This window comes from Muntiacus reevesi, chromosome 18, assembly GCF_963930625.1.
Source record: "Muntiacus reevesi chromosome 18, mMunRee1.1, whole genome shotgun sequence".
In the NCBI taxonomy this organism is placed as follows: domain Eukaryota; kingdom Metazoa; phylum Chordata; class Mammalia; order Artiodactyla; family Cervidae; genus Muntiacus; species Muntiacus reevesi.
In genome coordinates, this window is record NC_089266.1 from 39,015,921 (window position 1) to 39,035,476 (window position 19,556).

The window sequence follows — 19,556 nt, forward strand, 5'->3', positions numbered from 1 at the left end:
CCCACATGCTATGTAGTGTGGCCAAAAAATAAAAAACCTGAAGTCTTGTGCTTCCCAGGTGGTGCCAGTGGTTAAGAACCCACCTGCCAAAGCAGGAGACATAGAGACGCAGGTTCAATCCCTGGGTCGGGAAGATCCCCTGGAGGAAGGCATGGCAACCCACTCCAGTATTCTTGCCTGGAGAACCCCATGGACAGAGGAGCCTGGCGGGCAACAGTCCATAGGGTCGCAAAGAGTCAGACATGACTGAAGCAGCTTAGCATGCAAAATCCTCTGTGTTAAAGAGCTGGCTCCACTGATTGTAGAGACAGGAAATCTCTTCCCAGGGGGATTGGTGTCCTAAAGTGTGAACCCCCACAGAGCAGAGAATCAGTCCCAACATTATATAGTTCATATCTCGTATGGTGACTCTGTGCAGTATAGGTAGACCCAGCCTATAAAGACGGGACCAACAAATTCCTAAAGGGCTATTTGTCTTCATATTAAATTTAACATAGCTCAATATAGGAGGAGGAGCAGGGTAACGAAAGGTAAGGATAAAGCACTTTTATTGCAAAGTATACAGTGAAACGTAGGGGCAGCCTCATATAATATATAATCTGCCATCCCGCTAGTATTTTTTTCTTCTGGGGTATTTGAACCTTAAGTTGGAGTATTAAGTGCCCCTGGGGTCCAGAATTTTGCCTATGAAGAGAAGGGCCCCTGTGTCTGTGTCCCTCAGTACAAAGATGAAAGGTTGGTTAAGGTGATAGTCCAGAGGGAAGGTGAGGCGGGCAGGCTGGACCCCTGGGCTGGGGTTAGTACCTGCCCCATCCTCATTCCACTCGAATCCGATGCGATGTTCCACTTGAGTGAGTTTGATAGGTTTGCCCGTGATCTTGCTAAAGTCTGGTGCATCAAACAGGGATTGCAGCTCTGCAGAAATTGAGAAAGATTTCCATTAAAACCTTGCCTTGTGAATGCTACAAGAAAGAATAGAAACCTGATTCTCAAGAAGGCAAGCAGAGTGGGGATGGAACACTGCTTTTGGCTGTCTGTGACATACGTAGAACTCTGGGCTGGTTAAGGGTTAAGTGACTTGCCTAAGAGCACTCAGCCAGTGAGGTTAAGATTAGAAACCAGGTCAAGGGACCTATCTTGAGAGGCAGTGTTCAGAGTTCCTGTTATAGGATGTATGCTCTGGGGGCTTAGGAATGAGTCTGATAAGGAAGGCAGTTCAGCCTTCCCCTCCAGCACTATTAGAATGAAGGGATCATCCGGAGCCCCAGTATTAGTCCGTGGAGGCTTTGCATTCTGTTTAGCAAGGTGGAGGACTTCCCTTGTGGCTCAGCTGGTAAACAATCTGCCCGCAATGCAGGAGACCTGGGTTTGATCCCTGGGTTGGGAATATCCCCTGGAGAAGGGAAAGGCTACCCACTCCAGTATTCTGGCCTGGAGAATTCCATGGGAATTCCAGTCCATGGGGTTGAAAGGTCAGACACAACTGAGCGACTTTCACTGTAGCAAGGTGGAAGGAAGGCTCAAAGATTCAACCCCACCCTCCCCAAGAGCACAGAGGTGTTGTAGCCGTACTCAGCTCCTGCACAGACTTCGTGAGTTCGCCTTCATAACTCAGCTTCAGCTTGGGAACAGTCAAGACCGCCTGAACAGTCTTCAGTTCTCGGTCTATGTCATGAATGAACTCAGAGGTGAGGCTCTCTTCTATCAAGGTCAAGTTCTGGGTCACTCTCTGAGGCAGGAAGAAGATGATACTTGTGCTCCCAGTCAAGGGCAGCTGGGCAATCTGAAACAACAGAGAGGAAGCACATGGGTTAGATGTTTGGAGCCCAGGAGCCTAGCCATGGACAAACGCCCCTAGCCGCCTTCTCTCCTGGACCAGGCCTTGCCTCGCTTCCCCCACCCCTCGTCTGTGTAACAGTTGTCCCTCTAAGCTGTTGCTTTCCGGCAGCAAGATGTCTACTGCTGGGACTTCCCTGGTGGTAGAGTGGTTAAAGAATTCTGGCATTGCAGGGGGCACCGACAATCCCTAGGCTGAGAAGTAAGATCCCACATGCTGCAGAGCAGCTAAGCCCATAGGCCACAACTAGAGAGTCCTTGCACTGCAATGAAAGACCCTGCATGAGGCAACTAAGACCTGATGCAGGTAAATAAATAAAAGCTATCTACTGATGTTTCTTCAAGCATAAACCATTGTCTTTTCTTAGCTGAATACCAACTGAAGTTATCTGCTGAAAGAATTTTCTTCTGTGGTTTTCTAAAGACCCAGAATTGAATTCCCAGGTCTGTGTTTTCTTCCAAAGTTTGTTGGCCAATAGTTACTGATCATCTGTTATATACAGAGCCCCGGACTAGAAATGAGGGCACTGGGAAGAGCAATGCAGAAGCAGCAATACAATGACCCTCTGAGCTGAGGTCTTTAACCTAAGGGGCAGATGGCATCGGGGGGTCCCAAGAGCCCCTGAAATCACCTGCAGAGATGCATATGTGGCATTTCTCTCCGGTGCTTCAGGCATTTTGTCAGATTCCCAAAGAAAAAAAACTACTGACTTAGAATTTTCTTAAGTCAGCTAGGAGAGACTTAGAATGCCAGCAACTTGGAGTTTGCGACAGATTTTGAAAGTTTGGATTTTTATAAATACAAGTTCTCCCCAAAAAAAGAGAAGAAGGAAAGACAAAAAAATAAATAAATAACCAGTATTTGAATGCCCAGTCTTGAGGACTCATTTTCACTTTACCAACCCTTGCAACAAACCCTGAGTTGCAGGATAAGTTTCAATAGCCATGGCCCTTCATTTTTAGAAACAAAGGGCTCAGCTGGTGGGGCTTCCCTGATAGTTCAGTTGGTAAAGAATCTGCCTGCAATGCCAGAGACCCCGATTTGATTGCTGGGTTGGGAAGGTCCGCAAGAGAAGGGATAGGCTACCCACTCCAGTATTCTTGGGCTTCCGTTGTGGCTCAGCTGGTAAAGAATCCTCCTGCAATGCAGGAGACCTGGGTTCTCAATCCCTGGGTTGGGAAGATCCCCTGGAGGAAGGCATGGCAACTCACTCAGAAAACCTCTTAATTTACTGAAGGGCACGTAGCAGGTAAAATTCAGACAGCTCCATAACAAGAGAAGCCACCACAGTGAGAAGCCCACCTCACAACTACAGAAAGTCCATGCTGCGCAGCAAGGAAGACCCAGCTCAGCCGTAAATAAGTCAATGAATAATTCAGACTGCTGTCAGATCTCAAAGGCCATTCTATTCCCACTGCGCCATCCTGCCTGAACACCACCACTCACTGCCCATACAGACCTTGCAGTTGAGATCAGAATCCAAGCCGTACCGTAAAACGGCCTTAGGGTCTGACATCATGGGGACTTTCACAGTCCTCTCCTCATCCAAGTGGAAATCCTCCAGGGAAGTCTTTCTGGAGTCAAACTTTGTTACCCACTGCCCTGGAATGAAACAGATGGAGTGCCCTGAGCCCCAGGAGACCAGAAAGGCATACTGCTGAAAATTGCCCAGCTACAGGAATCTTGGGATTCCTTGATGGCTCAGTGGTAAAGAACTGAGAATTGACCTGCGTCTCCTGTCAATGCAGGAGACGCGGGTGCAACCCTTGGGTTGGGAAGATCACCTGGAAGATGGCATGGCAACCCACTCCAGTATGCTTGCCTGGGAAATCCCATGGACAGAGGAGCTACAGTCCGTGGGATTGCAAAAGAGTCCACTTAGCAATTAAACAACAGCAGGAATCTGAGTCATCAGAGGCCCTTACACATCAGGGAGTAGATCTGTCTTGGGATGGGCAGTCTGGACCATGATATTTTAAGGGTCCTGACTACCTTCCACATGTAAACTCAGAAAAAAATATTGTCAGGTTTATTTAAGTTCTGTGATAGCTAGGAGAAAGGTGTAGAGTGTACACACTCTACAGTGATGTGTCCGGGAGACAGACTGCAGGGAGGCCAGAGTTGGAAGGGACTGCGACGTCATGTCATTGACCATCTCATAGATGAAAAACCATGAACGCCCAGAGAAAAGTGACTTGCCAGTGCTCACACAGTGAGCCGATCGTTTAACGTGGTCTTTAACATGCTGGTCTGTGACAGCTTCTTTCACTTCGTGGATCTCAGTGCTCCATGAAGGACTTTTCTCTGGGGGCTTAGGAGTCCTCTTTCAATACTGCCTGATAGACAGTTGTGAAGCTTTTTAAGGGGAGGTTGCCCAAAATCCCACCCAAGTCTCATGAATAGGGCTGGCCTCACACTGGGCCTGTGGAATAGTTGGGTACCTCACCATGGCCTATAAGAACATTATTAGAGAACTAATATGGTTTATCAAGGACTTCCCAAGTGGTGGTAGTGGTAAAGAATCTGCCTGCCAATGCATGAGATGTAAGAGATGTGGGTTCAGTCCCTGGGTTGGGAAAATCCCCTGGAGGAGGACATGGCAACCCACTCCAGTATTCTTGCCTGGAGAATTCCATGGACAAAGGAGCCTGGTGGGCTACGGTCCATAGAGTTGCAAAGAGACACAACTGAACCAACTTAGCACACACACACACTCGGTTTATCGAGTACCTGCTGTGTGTCCCAGGCATGATGCTAGGTCCATGAGAAGATAGGAGACAACACACATAGAGTGCCTCTGAAATCAGTTTGCCATCTCCCAGTGACAGATGAAAAAACAAGCTCAAAAAAGCTATGAAGTTCATGCAGGTCTCTCCAGCCAGAGCCAGGCATGGGCCCTCTACCAACGCCCGCCCCAAAAAAGGCACAGGATTGGGAGTGCCCCCTTATCTCTGCTGGTCTTTCTCCACCACCCCTTACACTTTGTAGGTACTTATCCAATGTTTGCCTCGAGTTTGGTGACAAGCAGGCAGCCTTCAGACAAGGACCTTTCCAGGGTCCTCCTCTGCCTTCTTTGACGTCCCCTCCTTCCTGGCCCCCTCTTGACACCCACTGTCCACCCTCAGCCGAAAGCCAAGTGGAGAAGCCCTCACCCTTGAAGTAAGCCACGCCCAGGAGGAAAATGCTGATCTCACTGGGCATCTCCCTCGTGGACCTAGCGACTTTCCCTTTCATCTGGGCCTGCACCCAGTTGTTAATCTCTTGAAGGTCTATTCGAGAGTTGCCGGTTAGGATTCTGGGCCTGGTCCCATATGACTTCTCCAGGGGTGGGATGAAGCTGGCTTTTATACGAAGCTCTGCAAAGAGATGGGGCAGAGGTTAGTGCACTCTGAGACCTCACCCAGCATCCTCCCTGACAGTCTGTGGCTCTGCCTGATCCTCGGCAGGCCCTGACTCCCTGCCTGGCATCCTTCCGGGGCTCTCCGGACTCCGTGCCAGCTTCCCCGAGCACTGGATGGGGAACAACAGATTTCACTCATTGCTGTTTCTCTTCACGTGACTGTCCTCCCCCATCCCTCCCGATATCTCCTTCAGCCCGTATCCTCTTTCTGATCCTCTTTGTACTCATGCGGCCCCTTCCTGCCCACCCCCCAGTGCCTGGCCTGGCCCCAGGCAGACATGCTCTGGTGACTCACTCCTCTCAAAGATAATCCGGGAAGCGCTCTTAAGGTTCTTCTGGGGGGCGGTTACGGAGGCAAGGAGGTCCTTGTAGGTGCCGTGGATGTCTGGGTTACTGATCAGGTCATAGTACAGAGCCCTGTGAATGATGGATTCTGTCCGCTGTTCCGCACCTGCCAAGGGGAACAGGCCTGTGAGCCTCTGTAACTGCTTGCCTGGCCCATGTCAGCCTAGCTCCTGTGGACACTGAACCCTGAGCCTATCTATCTGCTGGTACCTGGAGATTTTCTAGGTGGCAAGGAATTTGAAGGCAGTGGAAGAATAATAGGTTTTCCTGAAGGTAGGCCAAAGGCATCAGGCCTGGAAAAATAAAAGGATGGGAGTGAGGGTTCAAAGTCCCCGTACTTCTCCCATCACAGCACTTACCAGACTGTCCTACAGCTTCCTATTTCCTGCTTTTCCCCATGAACCCAGCTGTGTGGGTCGAGTGAGAGCAGAGACTGTTGGTCCCAAGGCCACACACCTCTGTCGGCAGTGCTCCGCGCCCCCCTCCCCAACCTGAGCCCCCACTCGTACATGCCAGGACCCTGGGCCAGCCTCTCAGGCCTCATCACCCTCCCTAAGTGAAGTGTGTCCAGGGCCTCGAGTCAGCTATGTACAGAGGTCAGAGGGCGGCTCTGGGATCCCGGGCTTTCTGCAGCAGCGGACTCACCCAGCGACAGGGCAGAGAGCGCCGTGGCCACGCTGAGCGGAGACAGCAGCACGTTGGTGGTGGGGCTCTCGCCGGATCTCACGCGGTACAGGTCGTAGCCAAAGTTGGAGACGGCCGCCGCCAGCTTGTTCACAGGGACCTTGAAGAAGGGATCCTCTTCCTCCACTGGCGCCCCCGTGCTCTCGGGGGCCATGGAGCCCTGCATTTGAGTACAAGGACCAGTGCAGATGAGCAGGGGCTGACTGGTCTCCTGGCTTGGCGTGGGACTGTCCTTCTAGTCCCTGAAGGCTGTCCTGCCTGAGGAGGTATAGCCATGCGTTGGACTGAGTCTGTGCCCCCTACTCCTATGGGGGTGCTCTGCTGGGGAGAGGCAACCCTCAAGAGAGGTTAGCTGGCCAGCTTTAAACACCAGTGACCTGTGAGCTTCAGGCCTGTGACTCGGAAAAAGAAAAAAACGGAGGGAAGTCCCCCTTCCCAAGAAATTCTGTTCTCAGGCCAGAGTCTCCCTGTCTGCTCAGACTTGCCCACTGCTCCCAGGTCTCCACCTGGACCCTCCTATCAAACCCTCCTTGTCTTTCTTGGCCCGGATCAGACATCACCTCTTCCATCACAGACTTTCTCTGGTGGCCCCAATATGAAGGCATCTTTAGTTCTCTGGCCATTGTTGAGAGTCAACTACCACTCACATATTAACCACTTACCATGTATATACCATGCGCCAGGCTCTGTGGTGGTTCTTTCCATTTGAGTTACTTCATTTCATACTAGTTGATGTAAGTGATATTCTCAAAGATTAATGTCTTAAAACAGTTCCTTGAAGGCCAGAACTGAGTCTTTTATATTTCCACCCATCCCCAGCACCTACAGAGTGGGTGTTCAGTAGATAAATAAGTCACTGTCCACGTTGGCCCTGTAAGGATGGGTATTTTTCATCCCGTCTTATAGATAAGAAAATAGATTGAAGTTACAGTGACTTATCTAAAATTAAAAAAAAACTGGTGACAGGTAGAACCAGAATTCAAACTTGGAACTCACAATAAAGTCCAGAGCTCCTACCAATATACCCCACCTGGCCTGGCCACCCTTGTGACAGTCACCACTACCTCCCTACCCTCGACTCTCACATAGCCTAGGCCTCTTGGCATCTGCCTTTGCAACCCGACTGTACTCTGTCTGGACAGGAAAGAGGCATTTCCATGCTCTTACATCACTGCTGCCCCCTAGTTAGGATCGGAGCAAACATCCAAGACCACCAGCTCCTCAGTGAGACCCATAAGTAATGCAGGGTAATGAGAAAATCTTCACTGAAGCGCTTGTTAAAGGGCTTTCGCCTTTCACCTTCTTGGATCTCCCCCCAGCCCCCCCGCCCCCCCGCTGCCAACCCCCATCCTCTGAAAGGCAGGGCCAGACACTTTCTGTTTTGCTCTTGGAAAAACCAAGGCCCTGTCTGGACGGAAAGACCAGAGCCTGGCCTGCAGCCTGGGTGCTGTCCAGTCTCCCCGTGCTGCCTGACAAGGTGGGACTGGGATTGCTAACGTCGTCCCCCCACCGCGCCCAACTTCTACTGACCGCCTCCGGGCCGGCGTTCTGGCAGCAGCCAAGCCCAAGGAGGGCTCCAGTCCAGAGGAGTAGCACAAGGGCCTGCATCTCCGGGTCTGCAAGAGAGCAAAAGAGGAGGCAGGCTGCAAGAGAGCAAAAGAGGAGGCAGGCTGCTTCCCTCACCACCACCCTGCACCACCAGCTGCCCTGGGCAGGGAGCAGGGCCAGGCACCTTCCGTCCAGCCTCCCCCCGGGCTGGAAGTGGACCCTAAGCTTGCTAACCCCTCCCTCTCAGCACCTCCCCAGCCCTCCCCCTGCTCACAGCCCACAGTCCTATGGCAAGCTTGTGTTTTCATTCATGGTCTGTGCCAGGAGACCCTCCTTCAGGCCTAAACCTCCAGGATGGTGAAGGCCCAGCAGTGGGCTTCTGTGTGGGGGCGTGATCCAGCCCAAATGCACACCAAGGCTGTTCAGGCACCTGACCAGCTCGTTATGTAGGATTTGGATCTATGTCTAGTAACAGCATGGGGGCAGAATCTCAGATGTAGAATCATAGAACACAGAGAATGGGAGCATCTGGTCCAGTCCCAGGTCCGCCACAAGAAGCTCTCAAACTCTCTCCTTGAATTGCTCTGCCCTGGAAACTGTGGTTTCATCAGGGAATCATGGGATCTTAGTTCCCTGACCAGGGATCGAACCCAGATCCAGGCAGTGAAAATGCTGAGTTCTAGCCACTGGACTGCCAGGGAATTCCCATCAATCCTGTGTCTTTTTTGTTTCTCTGTTTATGGCTGTGCCAGGTCTCAATTGCAGCACATGGGAATCTCTTTTTTTTTCTTTAGATGCGTGTGAACTCTTAGTTTTGGCATGTGGGATCCACTTCCCCAATCAGGGATTGAAACTGGACCCCCTGCATTGGGAATGCAGTCTTAGTCACTGAGCTACCAGGGAAGTCCCCAGTTCTGTGTCTTAATACCTCTCTAAAGCCCAGTGTCTTCTCTTGTAAAATGGAAATCAATTCTTACCTGTTGCGATGAGAATTAAATTCAGTGATGCCTTCATAGCACTCAGCGGGGCCAAAGACAGGTGAGTTCTCCAATGATCCCTGAGTCAAATTGTGTCTCCCTACTCCTGGAACCTCAGGACCCACCCTTTCCCCTTGGGAAGCCAAATCCTCTTCCTCCTACCAGCTTGGAACCCGCTCTGACACCCCTCAGAGTCCTTTCCTTCAAGTTAAATAATACCATGTCTTAGTAAGGCCACCCACATCCCTACACCTCCCCAGCAGTAGCCTCTTTGGACATGACTCTGATCCAAACTCTGGACCACAAGGACAAAGGGAACTCTAAGTGCAAGACTCCCCCATCTCTTGCCCTCCTACATTCACTGCCTCTGTGAGCTCAACCTTGGGGGCAGGATGTGGAGGTGGGAGGGGATGAAAGCAGTGGGGAGTTCATAAATAAGGTCTTCTGAGGGCCTTCTGGTTAGAGAGAGGGATAAGGTCCCAGCAGTCAGGACCTCTGGCTGGTCCCTGTTCTCCCTCCATTCACATTGCTGGGTCAAGAACTTAAAATCTGTCTTCCCTACCTCTCACCTCCCCTACAACACACACACAGGCCAAGGGTCTCAAACTCTTTCTTCCTTTTGTATACCCATAAACACATACTCGGGGCTTCCCAGTAGGCATTACTGGTAAAGAAGCCCCTTGCCAGTGAAGGAGATTAAAGAGATGCAGGTTTGATCCCTGCCTTGGGAAGGTCCCCTGGAGGAGGGCATGGCAACCCACTCCAGGATTCTTGCCTGGAGAATCCCATGGACAGAAGAGCCTGGCGGGCTACAGTCCAGGGGGTCGCAGAGAATGGGACACGACTCAAGCAACTTAGTACACATGCATGCAAACACACACACTTTTCTGACTTCTCAGAACAAATAGGAAAATTAAGAGTGCAGTGTGTGGGGAATTCCCTGGTATCTAATGGTTAAGACTCCAAACTTGCAATGCAGGGGGCTGGGCTTGATCCCTGTTTGGAGAACTAAGATCCCACATGCTACGTGGCCAAAAAAAAAAAGAATGCAGTGTGCGATTTGGGGGCAAAGTCCTTAAAATTAAGTCTGTCTTGGTGGCTCAGACAGTAAAGAATCTGCCTGCAATGTGAGAGACCCAGATTTGATCCCTGAGTCAGGAAGATACCCTGGAGAAGTGAATGGCTACCCACTCCGGTATTCTTGCCTGGAGAATCCTATGGACAGGAGAGTCTGGCAAGCTACGGTCCATGGAGTCACAAAGAGTCAGACAAACTGAGTGACTGACACAATCTTCTGGACAATGTGAAAGGCACCAAAAGAAAAGATGGCCTCTGATTTTGTTCTGCTTATGGCTGGATGGCCAGTGGGTACCAACCTGGCTTTTTCTCTAAACCCTGATCGCGAGCATGTATCTCCCAGTGAGTTCCACTGACCCCTCTGTTCTCAGCCAGCTGCTCTTCTGCATGGCAGCCCCTGCCACTCAAGGAGAAATTGTCCACCGAGGCAACGGGAAGAACTTTCTGCAGGCAAGATAGAGCCTGTAACAGCGTCTAGGCTCACAGCTGCTCTCTCCACCCGGCCAGCCCCACCCAGAGCTGGCAGGGCTCTTCCCTGCCTGAGCCCCAGCAAACTGGTTTAGCAGAGACTGGAAATTCAGTGAGATGCAGGGGCGGCAGGGCTCAAGGAAAAGCCATTAGCTCTAGTCCCTGGCCCAGGGTAGGGAGCCGACGGAGGAGGGAGGAGGGAGGTGAGAGATGCCACCCTGGCCTGGTGTTTAAGGAAACCAAATCCAGATGCTGTTGAAGGTGGATCTTCTCTATAGGAGCTCCTACAGAGTTTGAGCTCAAACCTTGGGTCATGTGATCACTGTTACCACGTGGGTGGGCTGAGAACTGAAGATGCGGTGGTGAGGGACCCTGGCAGGGAAAGGCACGCGGATCCATAGCTGCCGGAGCCAGTCGCCAGGACACACAGTATTAACGGTACCTCTTTGAACCCTTCACCTCAAGCCCTGGGGATGAGGGAAGTGGAGAGATTCTTGGAAGCCCCCTGCAAGGGCAGGGACAGGGTTGAGAGTAAGGGTCTTCTGCACAGGGGGGCCCCTCTGAGCACACTCGGTGCCTTGTCCAAGGGGGCGGCTCTGTGGGCTGGGCCAGGCAGCCATCACCTGGCCAGGGGCACAGGCACAGTGGTGCCATCCAGTCCAAAGGGCGGGGGGGGGTGGGGGGGGGGCGGAGGAGGTGACTCTCCTCCCAGCTCGGCCAAGCTCAGGTCTGCCTCTCAGCCACATTGCCCCAATCAAGAGACACAAGGAACTGCAATTTTGAGATCCTGCCTACCAGCTGGAAGGATACATTTGAGCCAATACATGTGTTTCAGATTAAACCCAGTGGTGAGACAAACACCATCACTCCTCCTCCTCCTCCTCCTCCTCCCAGAACCATAGGGCCTTTAAGCCACATGGCGGTGGACCTCACAGGCAGTGCAGGGAAGGCCACCGCCCTCCTCCCTGTCTCTGGGAGGGAGATCCCGAGGGGTCCCCTCCGGATCCACCCCACCGTGGTGACCCCACCAAGTCCCCAGGCAACTTTTTTTTCTGAAAGTCTTGGAACCTGAATACATGGAGGCAGAGTACACAGGGGTTTCAGCTCCCCACACCCCGGAAGGATCAGTCTTGGAAACAGAATTCCCTGGCCTGCTTCCCCTCCCACCCTCAGCCTGGGGGCTGAACTTCTGGTGGACTGGCATAGGCCAGACAATGATGGGGTTTCCGGGAAGCCTGAAGTTCTTCTCTGGCCCAGACCCGCCCCTCGATGTGGCTGGCCCCAGGGAGCACCGAGGGTGCGGGCGGCCAACCTCTCCAGCTCTGGCAGCTAAGCCCCCAGATCCCATACCCCGGCTGGACTCAATAGCGGTCATTGTTTGCGAGAGGCCGAGACCCCATTGATCTCCCAGCTTGTACTGGCAGCTGACTTGGCCAAAGAAAACGGGTGGGCCCTGGAGAGAAGGACCTCGCTGCCCTCCATCCCAGCACACAACCCCTGCCCCCGGAGGGCTCCCCGCAAGCCAGCTGCTTGGCAGTGTTGAGAAGTTACCTTTGAAATCAGCGCCAGTTGATGTTGAATGGCAACAGGGAGCTGAGTCTAAGCCATGGCCAGGCTGCCCGATGGGCTCCCCAGTGGAGGCACAGCACCCAACAGCCTCTTTCCCCCAGGGTTGCAGAGCACCCCACCCCAAACTGCTGCTCAGACCTGACCCAGCAGCTAGCCACGTTCTCACCTTCTTCCCCTCCACTGCCTCCTTCCTCCACTGTTTCCAGCCCATTCCATTCAAGAGTTTTCCTGGCTTCTTCTAGTGGTGCAGTTGGTTTAGGGATAATTGGGTTCTGACCTTCTGACCTCCAACTCCCTCTGTCCTCCCTCACATATTCACCCTGGTCCCCAAGCTGCAGGAACTGTGGTCTCCCCGCCTCTTCTCCCTGGCACCCCTCTTTTCTGCTCCCTGGAGTTATACCTGCCTCACCCTAGTCACCCCAGCCCAGGAGAGCCTCCCATCGTCCCCTGATACGCACGCGGACCAGACAGGGAGCTGCTTTACCTGTGGGTGCACCGCCGCTGCACGCCCAGCCTGGGTCTGCACACTGAGGGCCTCCTGTGAGCACCAGAGCCTTTTCTGCTGCCTCCCAAGCCAGCGTCCAGCAGGCTTCAGATTACAGCTACTCCTTTCTTAAAGCGACCTGCACTCAATTTGGACTCTGTGATTGCATCATTGTCTGGTGTTAACTTTAACCCACTGCTGGCCTTCTGCCACACACCCCCAGTTCACACATCAGACTGCAACACCAAACCTTTCTTTGGAGCCCTGGCCGTGCCCCCCATCCCTGGAGGGCAGCCTGTTCAGCCTGGGTGGGAGCGGGGCTGAGGAAGAGTCTGGCAAGAGGAGGCCCAGGAGTAAGCCAAAATAGAGGAAACACTGGTCCAGAACTGGGACTCAGGTTTTTGCTGGTCCTTGGTTCTGGTACCTAGATCTGGGGCAAGACATCATTCATGGCTTCTCCCTATCCTTGACTGAAAAATGAGTGAATGGGACTGGGATGTCTGTGTGCTTTTTCAGCCCTGAAATGCTCTGATTTCTGAAGATGAGGCAAGACAGTGGGGAAAATATCTGAGCAGAAGAAATGAGATGTACTGTAAACATTAGTCCTGAGAGAAGGCCAAGTGTGAGTACCTGGCACCCACCTGGGCACCGTAGAGTTCACCTGGGAGCAGTGCTCCAAGGCTCTGCTCACCTCGGGGCATTAAGAAACTTGCAGTGTGATTATGAGACTAAAATACTGACATGAGAAATGATTATAGAGAATGTACCATAACCTTCTCCAGGCACTTGTGAGTCCTGACACAGGCCCAGTGGTTGTTCAGAGAAGGAGGGACCAGAGAAGGAAGGGAAAGCACTCTGGGATATTTAGAAGAGAAAATTTAGGGGACCCTCACTGGTGGTTCAGTCAGTAAAAGATCTGCCTGCCCATGCAGGAGACCCAGGTTCAATCCCTGGATCGGGAAGATCCCCTGGAGAAGGGAATGACTACCCACTCCAGTGTTCTTGCCTGGAGAATCCCATGGACAGAGGAGCCTGTTGGGTGACAGTCCATGGGTTGCAAAGAGTTAGACACCACTGAAAGACTAATACACACACACACACACACACACACACACACACTTCATGTGAGGTTCCAGGGAGCAGAGCTGGGGCCTTTGGGTAGAACTCCCCAGTGAACCAGGTTGAGATTTATGTAAAGAACAAAGTGTCAACAGTCAGAGTTCTCCATTGACAGATGAATGGATAAAGAAGATGTGGTACATATATACAGTGGAATATTAGCCATAAAAAAGAACAAAACTGGGTTATTTCTAGAGATATAGGTAAACCAGGTGTTTGTCATACAGAGTGAAGGAAGTCAGAAAGAGAAAAACAAGCATCGTACATTAACACATATATCGAATCTAGAAAGATGGTACAGATGAACCTATTTGCAGGGCAGAAATAGAGACCCAGGCATAGAAAATGGCCATGTGGACACGAGGTGGGGGTACTGGGATGAACTGGGACATTGGGATTGACATAAACTCACTGTGCTCTTAGTCACTCAGTCGTGTCCAACTCTTTGTGACCCCGTGGACTGTAGCCCAGCAGGCTCCTTTGTCCATGGAGTTCTCCAGGCAAGAACACTAGAGTGGGTTGCCATGCCCTCCTCTAGGGGATCTTCCCAATCCAGTGATCAAACCCAGGTCCTCTGTATTGCGTGCGGATTCTTTACTGACTGAGCCACAGGGGAAGCCCCATCTACACACTACCATGTGTAAAATAGACAGCTAGTGGGAACCTGTTGTATAACATAGAGAGCTCAGCTTGGTGCTCCGTAATGATCTAGATGGGTGGGATGTGAGGTCAGGGGGAGGGAAGGCCAATAGAGAGGGGATAAATGTAGACATATAGCTAATTCACTTTATTGTACAACCTTGTAAAGCAAGTATACCCCAGTTTTTGAAAAAGCAGTCAGCGTTCAATCCTTTCAACCAAAAACTGAGGACCTCTACTCAAATCGCTTGCTAGGTACACGGAGAAGGAGTACATAGATGATTAAGACTTGGTGCCCGTCCTTCAGAAGCTCACTGGCTAAAAACAGAGGCTGATACGAGCCCAGATCCTTCCAGTATAATATGGCACATTCTGTGATACCTGTCTACAGCCATGCCATCTAATATGATAACCACTCACCATGGGTCACAGAGCTCCTGTAAATATAAAATACACACTAGGTTTTTAATATTTATCATGAAAATTAATGTGAACAATAGCAATAATTTTGACCCTGATTAATATACTGGATTAAATAAATATACTGTTAAAATTAATTTCTCCTGTTTATTTAATGTAACCACTAGAAATCTTAAACTACATATGTGGTTTTCATTGTGTTTCTGATGGATGGCACTGCTCTATAGGTTATCATGGCAGCAAAGTTGGAATATATGAATCTAAGTTGAGTTTTGAAGGATGAATACAAATAAGCTAATCATAGGAACATGGGAAGGGGACTTTCCTGGTAGTCAAATTTCCACGATCCCAAGGCAGGGGTCTGGGTTTGATCCCTGGTCAGGGAACTGGACCCCACATGCTGCATGTAAGAGTTTGTATGCCACAACTTAGAAAAAAGATCCCGCATGCCACAATGAAGATGGAAGCGCCTATGTGCCACAACTAAGACCTGGAGAAGTCAAGTAAAAGAATATGCTTACTGTTTACAATAGCCAGGACATGGAAGCAACCTGGATGCCCATCAGCAGACGAGTGGATAAGGAAGCTGTGGTGCATATACACCATGGAATATTACTCAGCCGTTAAAAAGAATACATTTGAATCAGTTCTAATGATATGGATGAAACTGGAGCCCATTATACAGAGTGAAGTAAGCCAGAAAGATAAAGACCAATACAGTATACTAATGCATATATATGGAATTTTAAAAGATGGTAACGATAACCCTATATGCAAAACAGAAAAAGAGACACAGATGTATAGAACAGACTTTGGAACTCTGTGGGAGAAGGCGAGGGTGGGATGTTCAGAGAGAACAGCATTGAAACAAGTATACTATCAAGGGTGAAACAGATCACCAGCCCAGGTTGGATGCATGAGACAAGTGCTCGGGCCTGGTGCACTGGGAAGACCCAGAGGGATGGAATGGAGAGGGAGACGGGAAGTGGGATCGAGATGGGGAACACATGTAAATCCATGGCTGATTCATGTCAATGTATGGCAAAAACCACTACAATATTGTAAAGTAATTAGCCTCCAACTAATATAAATAAATGAAAAACATTTAAAAATTAAAAAAAAATGTGCTTAGTCGTGTCTGACTCTTCGTGATCCCCATGGACTATAACCTGTCAGGCTCCTCTGTCCATGGAATTCTCCAGGCAAGAATACTGGAGTGGGTTCCCCTGCCCTCCTCCCGGGGATCTTTCCCACCCAGGGATGGAATCCAGGTCTCCCACGTTGCAGGCAGATTCTTTACCATCTGAACACCAAGGAAGCCCCAAATAAAAGAATAATAAGGAAGAAATATGGGAAGGCATGACTATCTTTGTGGACAAGCTAAAGTTGGATCCCTGTTTTACACCATACACAAAAATTAACTGTAGGTACGTTAGAGATTTAAGTGTTTCTGAAAAACAATTTCTGTTTTTGCAGCACCTTTTTAATGCATTTTTATTTAAATTATTCACTAATTTTTGAATAGGTATTTTGTTCATATGTTCAAAACTCAAAACTATCTAAAGACAATGTCTTCTTTTCACTCTGATCTCCAGTCACCTGAGTCCACACTCCCTGGAGACAGATAATAATAATAAAAATAATTCTTTCAAAGATAATTTTAATGGCTTAAACAACAAATTCAGGGGCCACAGTCCTTGAGGCACTAGCCTACTGTGTTTCCCCTTTGCCTGGCAAAGAAATAAAGGCACTCACTCGTTCCTTCTCTTCCATTAAAAAAAAAAAAGCAAATACAAACAGAAATACACAACAGGAAAAAAATGTAAACATTTTAGAAAATTGTATAGATGAATTTCTTTGTGATCTCTGAATAGGAATGCTTTTTTAGACAAGAGACCAAAAGAAGCACAAATTGTGAAAGACTGATAAATTTGGCACTAAAATTAAAAACTTGTTCTCGTGAACAGGTACCATAAAACAAAATGAAAAGACAAGCCTCACACGAAGAGAAAATGTTTGTAACACTGATAACTGACAAAAAAGATTACTAACTGTAACAGCAATAATAACAAATCAATAAAAACATAAATAAAAACAATTCAACAGAAAAACAGGCCCAGGTAATTCACAGATGAAGACTCCTGAGCGTCCAATAAACTTACGAGTAGATGTTTTTTTCACCAGCTAATCAAGGGAATGCAAATTAAAACCATACTTTGATGAGTGTACTTCACACTCTTCAGATGGGCTAAACTGAAACGGCTGAGAATACCAAGTACTGGTAAGCATGAGGACAGCTAGGATCTCTTGGGCCCTCCTTATGAGAATGTAAATTGATACAACCCCTCTGAAGAACAATCTGGCAACAAACGGCAAAGTTGTGCATAACCGTATTTAACATGGGACGTCCCTGGCAGTCCAGGGGCTAAGACTCCACGCTTAGTGACCCGGTTTCAATCCCTGGTCAGGGAACCAGATCCCACATATCACAACTAAGAGTTTGTGTGCCACAACTAAAAGACCCTGCGTGCCCCAATTAAGACCTGGCGCAGCCAAATAAATTTTTTTTTCTGGTTTTCAATTTTGTTTTATTTCTCTTTTTAACATAATACATTAGTGTATGTGGGACTGTTCGTTCGCTTCAGTCATATCCAACTCTTCGAAGCCGACTCTTTGTAGCCTTCCAGTCTCCTCTGTTCATGGGATTTCCCAGGCAAGAATTCTGGAGTGGGTTGCCATTTCCTTCTCCAAGGTAAATATTTTTTTTAAAAAAAGGATTCAATGCAGGGGACACAGGTTCAGTTCCTGGTCGTGGAATTAGGAGCCCACATGCTGCAGGGCAACTGAGCCCACGTGCCACAACAAAGACCAGGAGCAGCCAAAATTTCAAAATAATAATAATAGTGACTGTGTGTGGCAGCCCTGGCAGTGAAAGATAGAAAACACAAACCCACAACTCATTTACTCTACTTCTAAGTGTTTGAGCCAAAAAGACTGCATATGTGCACAAGGACATAGCAAGAATGTCACAGCAGCACTGCATAGGTCGCCCCGCTCTTGCATAATCAATGTACCCCTCTCTGAGGGACCATTCCACAGCCTTAAAACAGCCTCTGTTACTCCCCTGTTTAAAGGCACTGCCTTTATTGCCACATCCCTTAAAGCTACTGTCCAATTCTCCATCCTCCCTCCCACCTGCATGGGACAGAGCTATTTACCGTTGCATCTGCACAGCCTTAGCGCTTTCCCTCCTCACCCTCCAACTTGCTTCTGTGCCCAGCTCTCCTTGGAAACTGCTGTCAAAGGAGCAGACATCTCTGCTTGGCTGCAGGCAGCCAACTCTTCCTCCTTCTTGAAACCCTGACTCCCTACATCCTCCTATTTTTCTCCATCTCACAAGCCCCATCTTTTCCATCTTCCTTGCTGGCTTGATTCTGGGACCCCCTTTCTTCTCTTTCCATCTCCATCTCCTCTTAGGTGACATCAGCCAGTTCTGTGACTTTCAAAGCATCTGTATGTTCCCAAATACACACTTCCAGCCTTGACTTTGACATAACCAAATGGATGTCGAGCAAGTGAGAGGAGCATATAATTCATCATCCAAACACTTCCAAGTTCAAAAATAGGTGCTGTGAATTAAACTGGAACCACAGACATAACTCGAATTCCCCGGGCACACTGGGACATATGGTCGCTCTGTATTAATGTAGCATTTCAGTCATGTTCAAAATGGACATCTCCAATCAATCCTAAAGCCTGTCCCTCACTCAGATTCCCATCTCAGTAAATCTCATCTTCTCAAGACAAAAATAGGGGATTTGAATCATGAACCCCACATCTGCGAGCCTCTCCTTTCCCTCATCTCTAGTACAATCTGTGCACAAATTCTGTAACATCTACCTGCACAATATACCTGAAGCCTGATCACTTCCCTGCATTTCCACAGCCAGCACCCTGGGCCAAGCCACCTACGACTCGACTCTTGCCTGCTAACCAGCCTCCCTCCTCCTGCGTTTGCCCCTTGATGTCTGTTCACACAATAGCCAAATGAGCCTTCCAGAGCTTACTTCAGACCATGGCGCCCCTCAATTAAAGTCTTCCACAGGGAGTGAATAATTGCCATCCACATGGCACTGATGAATCTCACAAACAGGAGGTTGAATGAAAAAGAGTCGGGCACAAGGGAGCACGGATTGCATGCTTCTTTTATTTCAAGTTCAAAACCAGGAGAAACTAGTCTATTACCAGGAGTTAGGAGAGTGAGTACTGTTTCTTGATCTGGGTACTGGTTGCACAGGGGTGCTCAGTTCATGAAACAAATTCATTACACTTTTGTTGTTGTTCCGTCGCTATGTCGTGTCCAACACATTACACTTCAGCATACTATGCATGCGTGCATGCTCAGTTGCTAAGTCATGTCTGATTCTTTGTGACTCTATGAACTGTGGCCTGCCCGGCTCCTCTGTCCGTGGGATTCTCCAGGCAAGAGTACTGGAGCAGGTTGCCGTGCCCTCCTCCAGGGGATCTTCCTGACCCAGGGATCAAACCAGCATCTCCTGTATCTCCAGCATTGCAGATGGAGTCTTCACCCACTGAGCCACCTGGGAAGCCCTATACTTCAATCCAAAATTTTAACTTGTTTATTGTCTAGACCAGCATCTCTAACCTTTTTGGTACCTGGTAGTGGTTTTGTGAAAGATAGTTTTTCCACGAACCCAGGGGGGTGGGGGGTGATTTGGGGATGATTCAAGCACATTACATTTCTTGTGCACTTTATTATTATTACATCAACTCCACCTCAGATTATCAGGCATTAGATCCCAGAGGTGGGGGACTGCTGGACTAGACCAGTCCACCTCCAGATTAGGTTCTGCGGGGGAGAATCTTGTCGGCTTTTTCATCACTGCAGCCCCAGAGCTTGGGGTGCTGCTGGACCCAGCAGAGGCACCTGACAAGTATTTACAGGGCAGAAGACGCAGTCAAGGCAGC

General features: G+C 49.4%; 1 protein-coding gene across 2 annotated transcripts; it reads right to left on the minus strand.

The window, feature by feature from the left end:
• Positions 1-531: 531 nt before the first annotated feature.
• Positions 532-12,490, minus strand: SERPINF1 (serpin family F member 1). Of its 2 annotated transcripts, none has more exons than XM_065909874.1 (8): positions 12,390-12,490; positions 7,797-7,882; positions 6,228-6,426; positions 5,533-5,688; positions 4,990-5,193; positions 3,297-3,439; positions 1,573-1,783; positions 532-915 (listed from the first exon to the last, which is right to left on the minus strand). In XM_065909874.1, the coding sequence occupies exons 2-8, from the start codon at positions 7,872-7,874 to the stop codon at positions 656-658; spliced, it is 1,251 nt and encodes a 416-aa protein (XP_065765946.1). In that variant the 5' UTR covers positions 7,875-7,882; positions 12,390-12,490; the 3' UTR covers positions 532-655. The 2 variants fall into 2 exon arrangements, with proteins under 2 accessions (XP_065765946.1, XP_065765947.1); XM_065909875.1 differs by lacking the exon at positions 12,390-12,490 and adding an exon at positions 10,168-10,188.
• Between the last annotated feature and the right edge of the window lie 7,066 nt (positions 12,491-19,556).

Coding starts and splice junctions, on each gene's coding strand:
- SERPINF1 (XM_065909874.1), bottom strand. CDS start 7,874: ATGCAGGCCCTTGTGCTACTCCTCTGGACTGGAGCCCTCCTTGGGCTT. Junction 6,427..7,796: donor AGAACGCCGGCCCGGAGGCG/GTCAGTAGAAGT, acceptor ACTCAAATGCAG/GGCTCCATGGCCCCCGAGAG. Junction 916..1,572: donor GAAGTCTGTGCAGGAGCTGA/GTACGGCTACAA, acceptor CAATTTCTGCAG/AGCTGCAATCCCTGTTTGAT.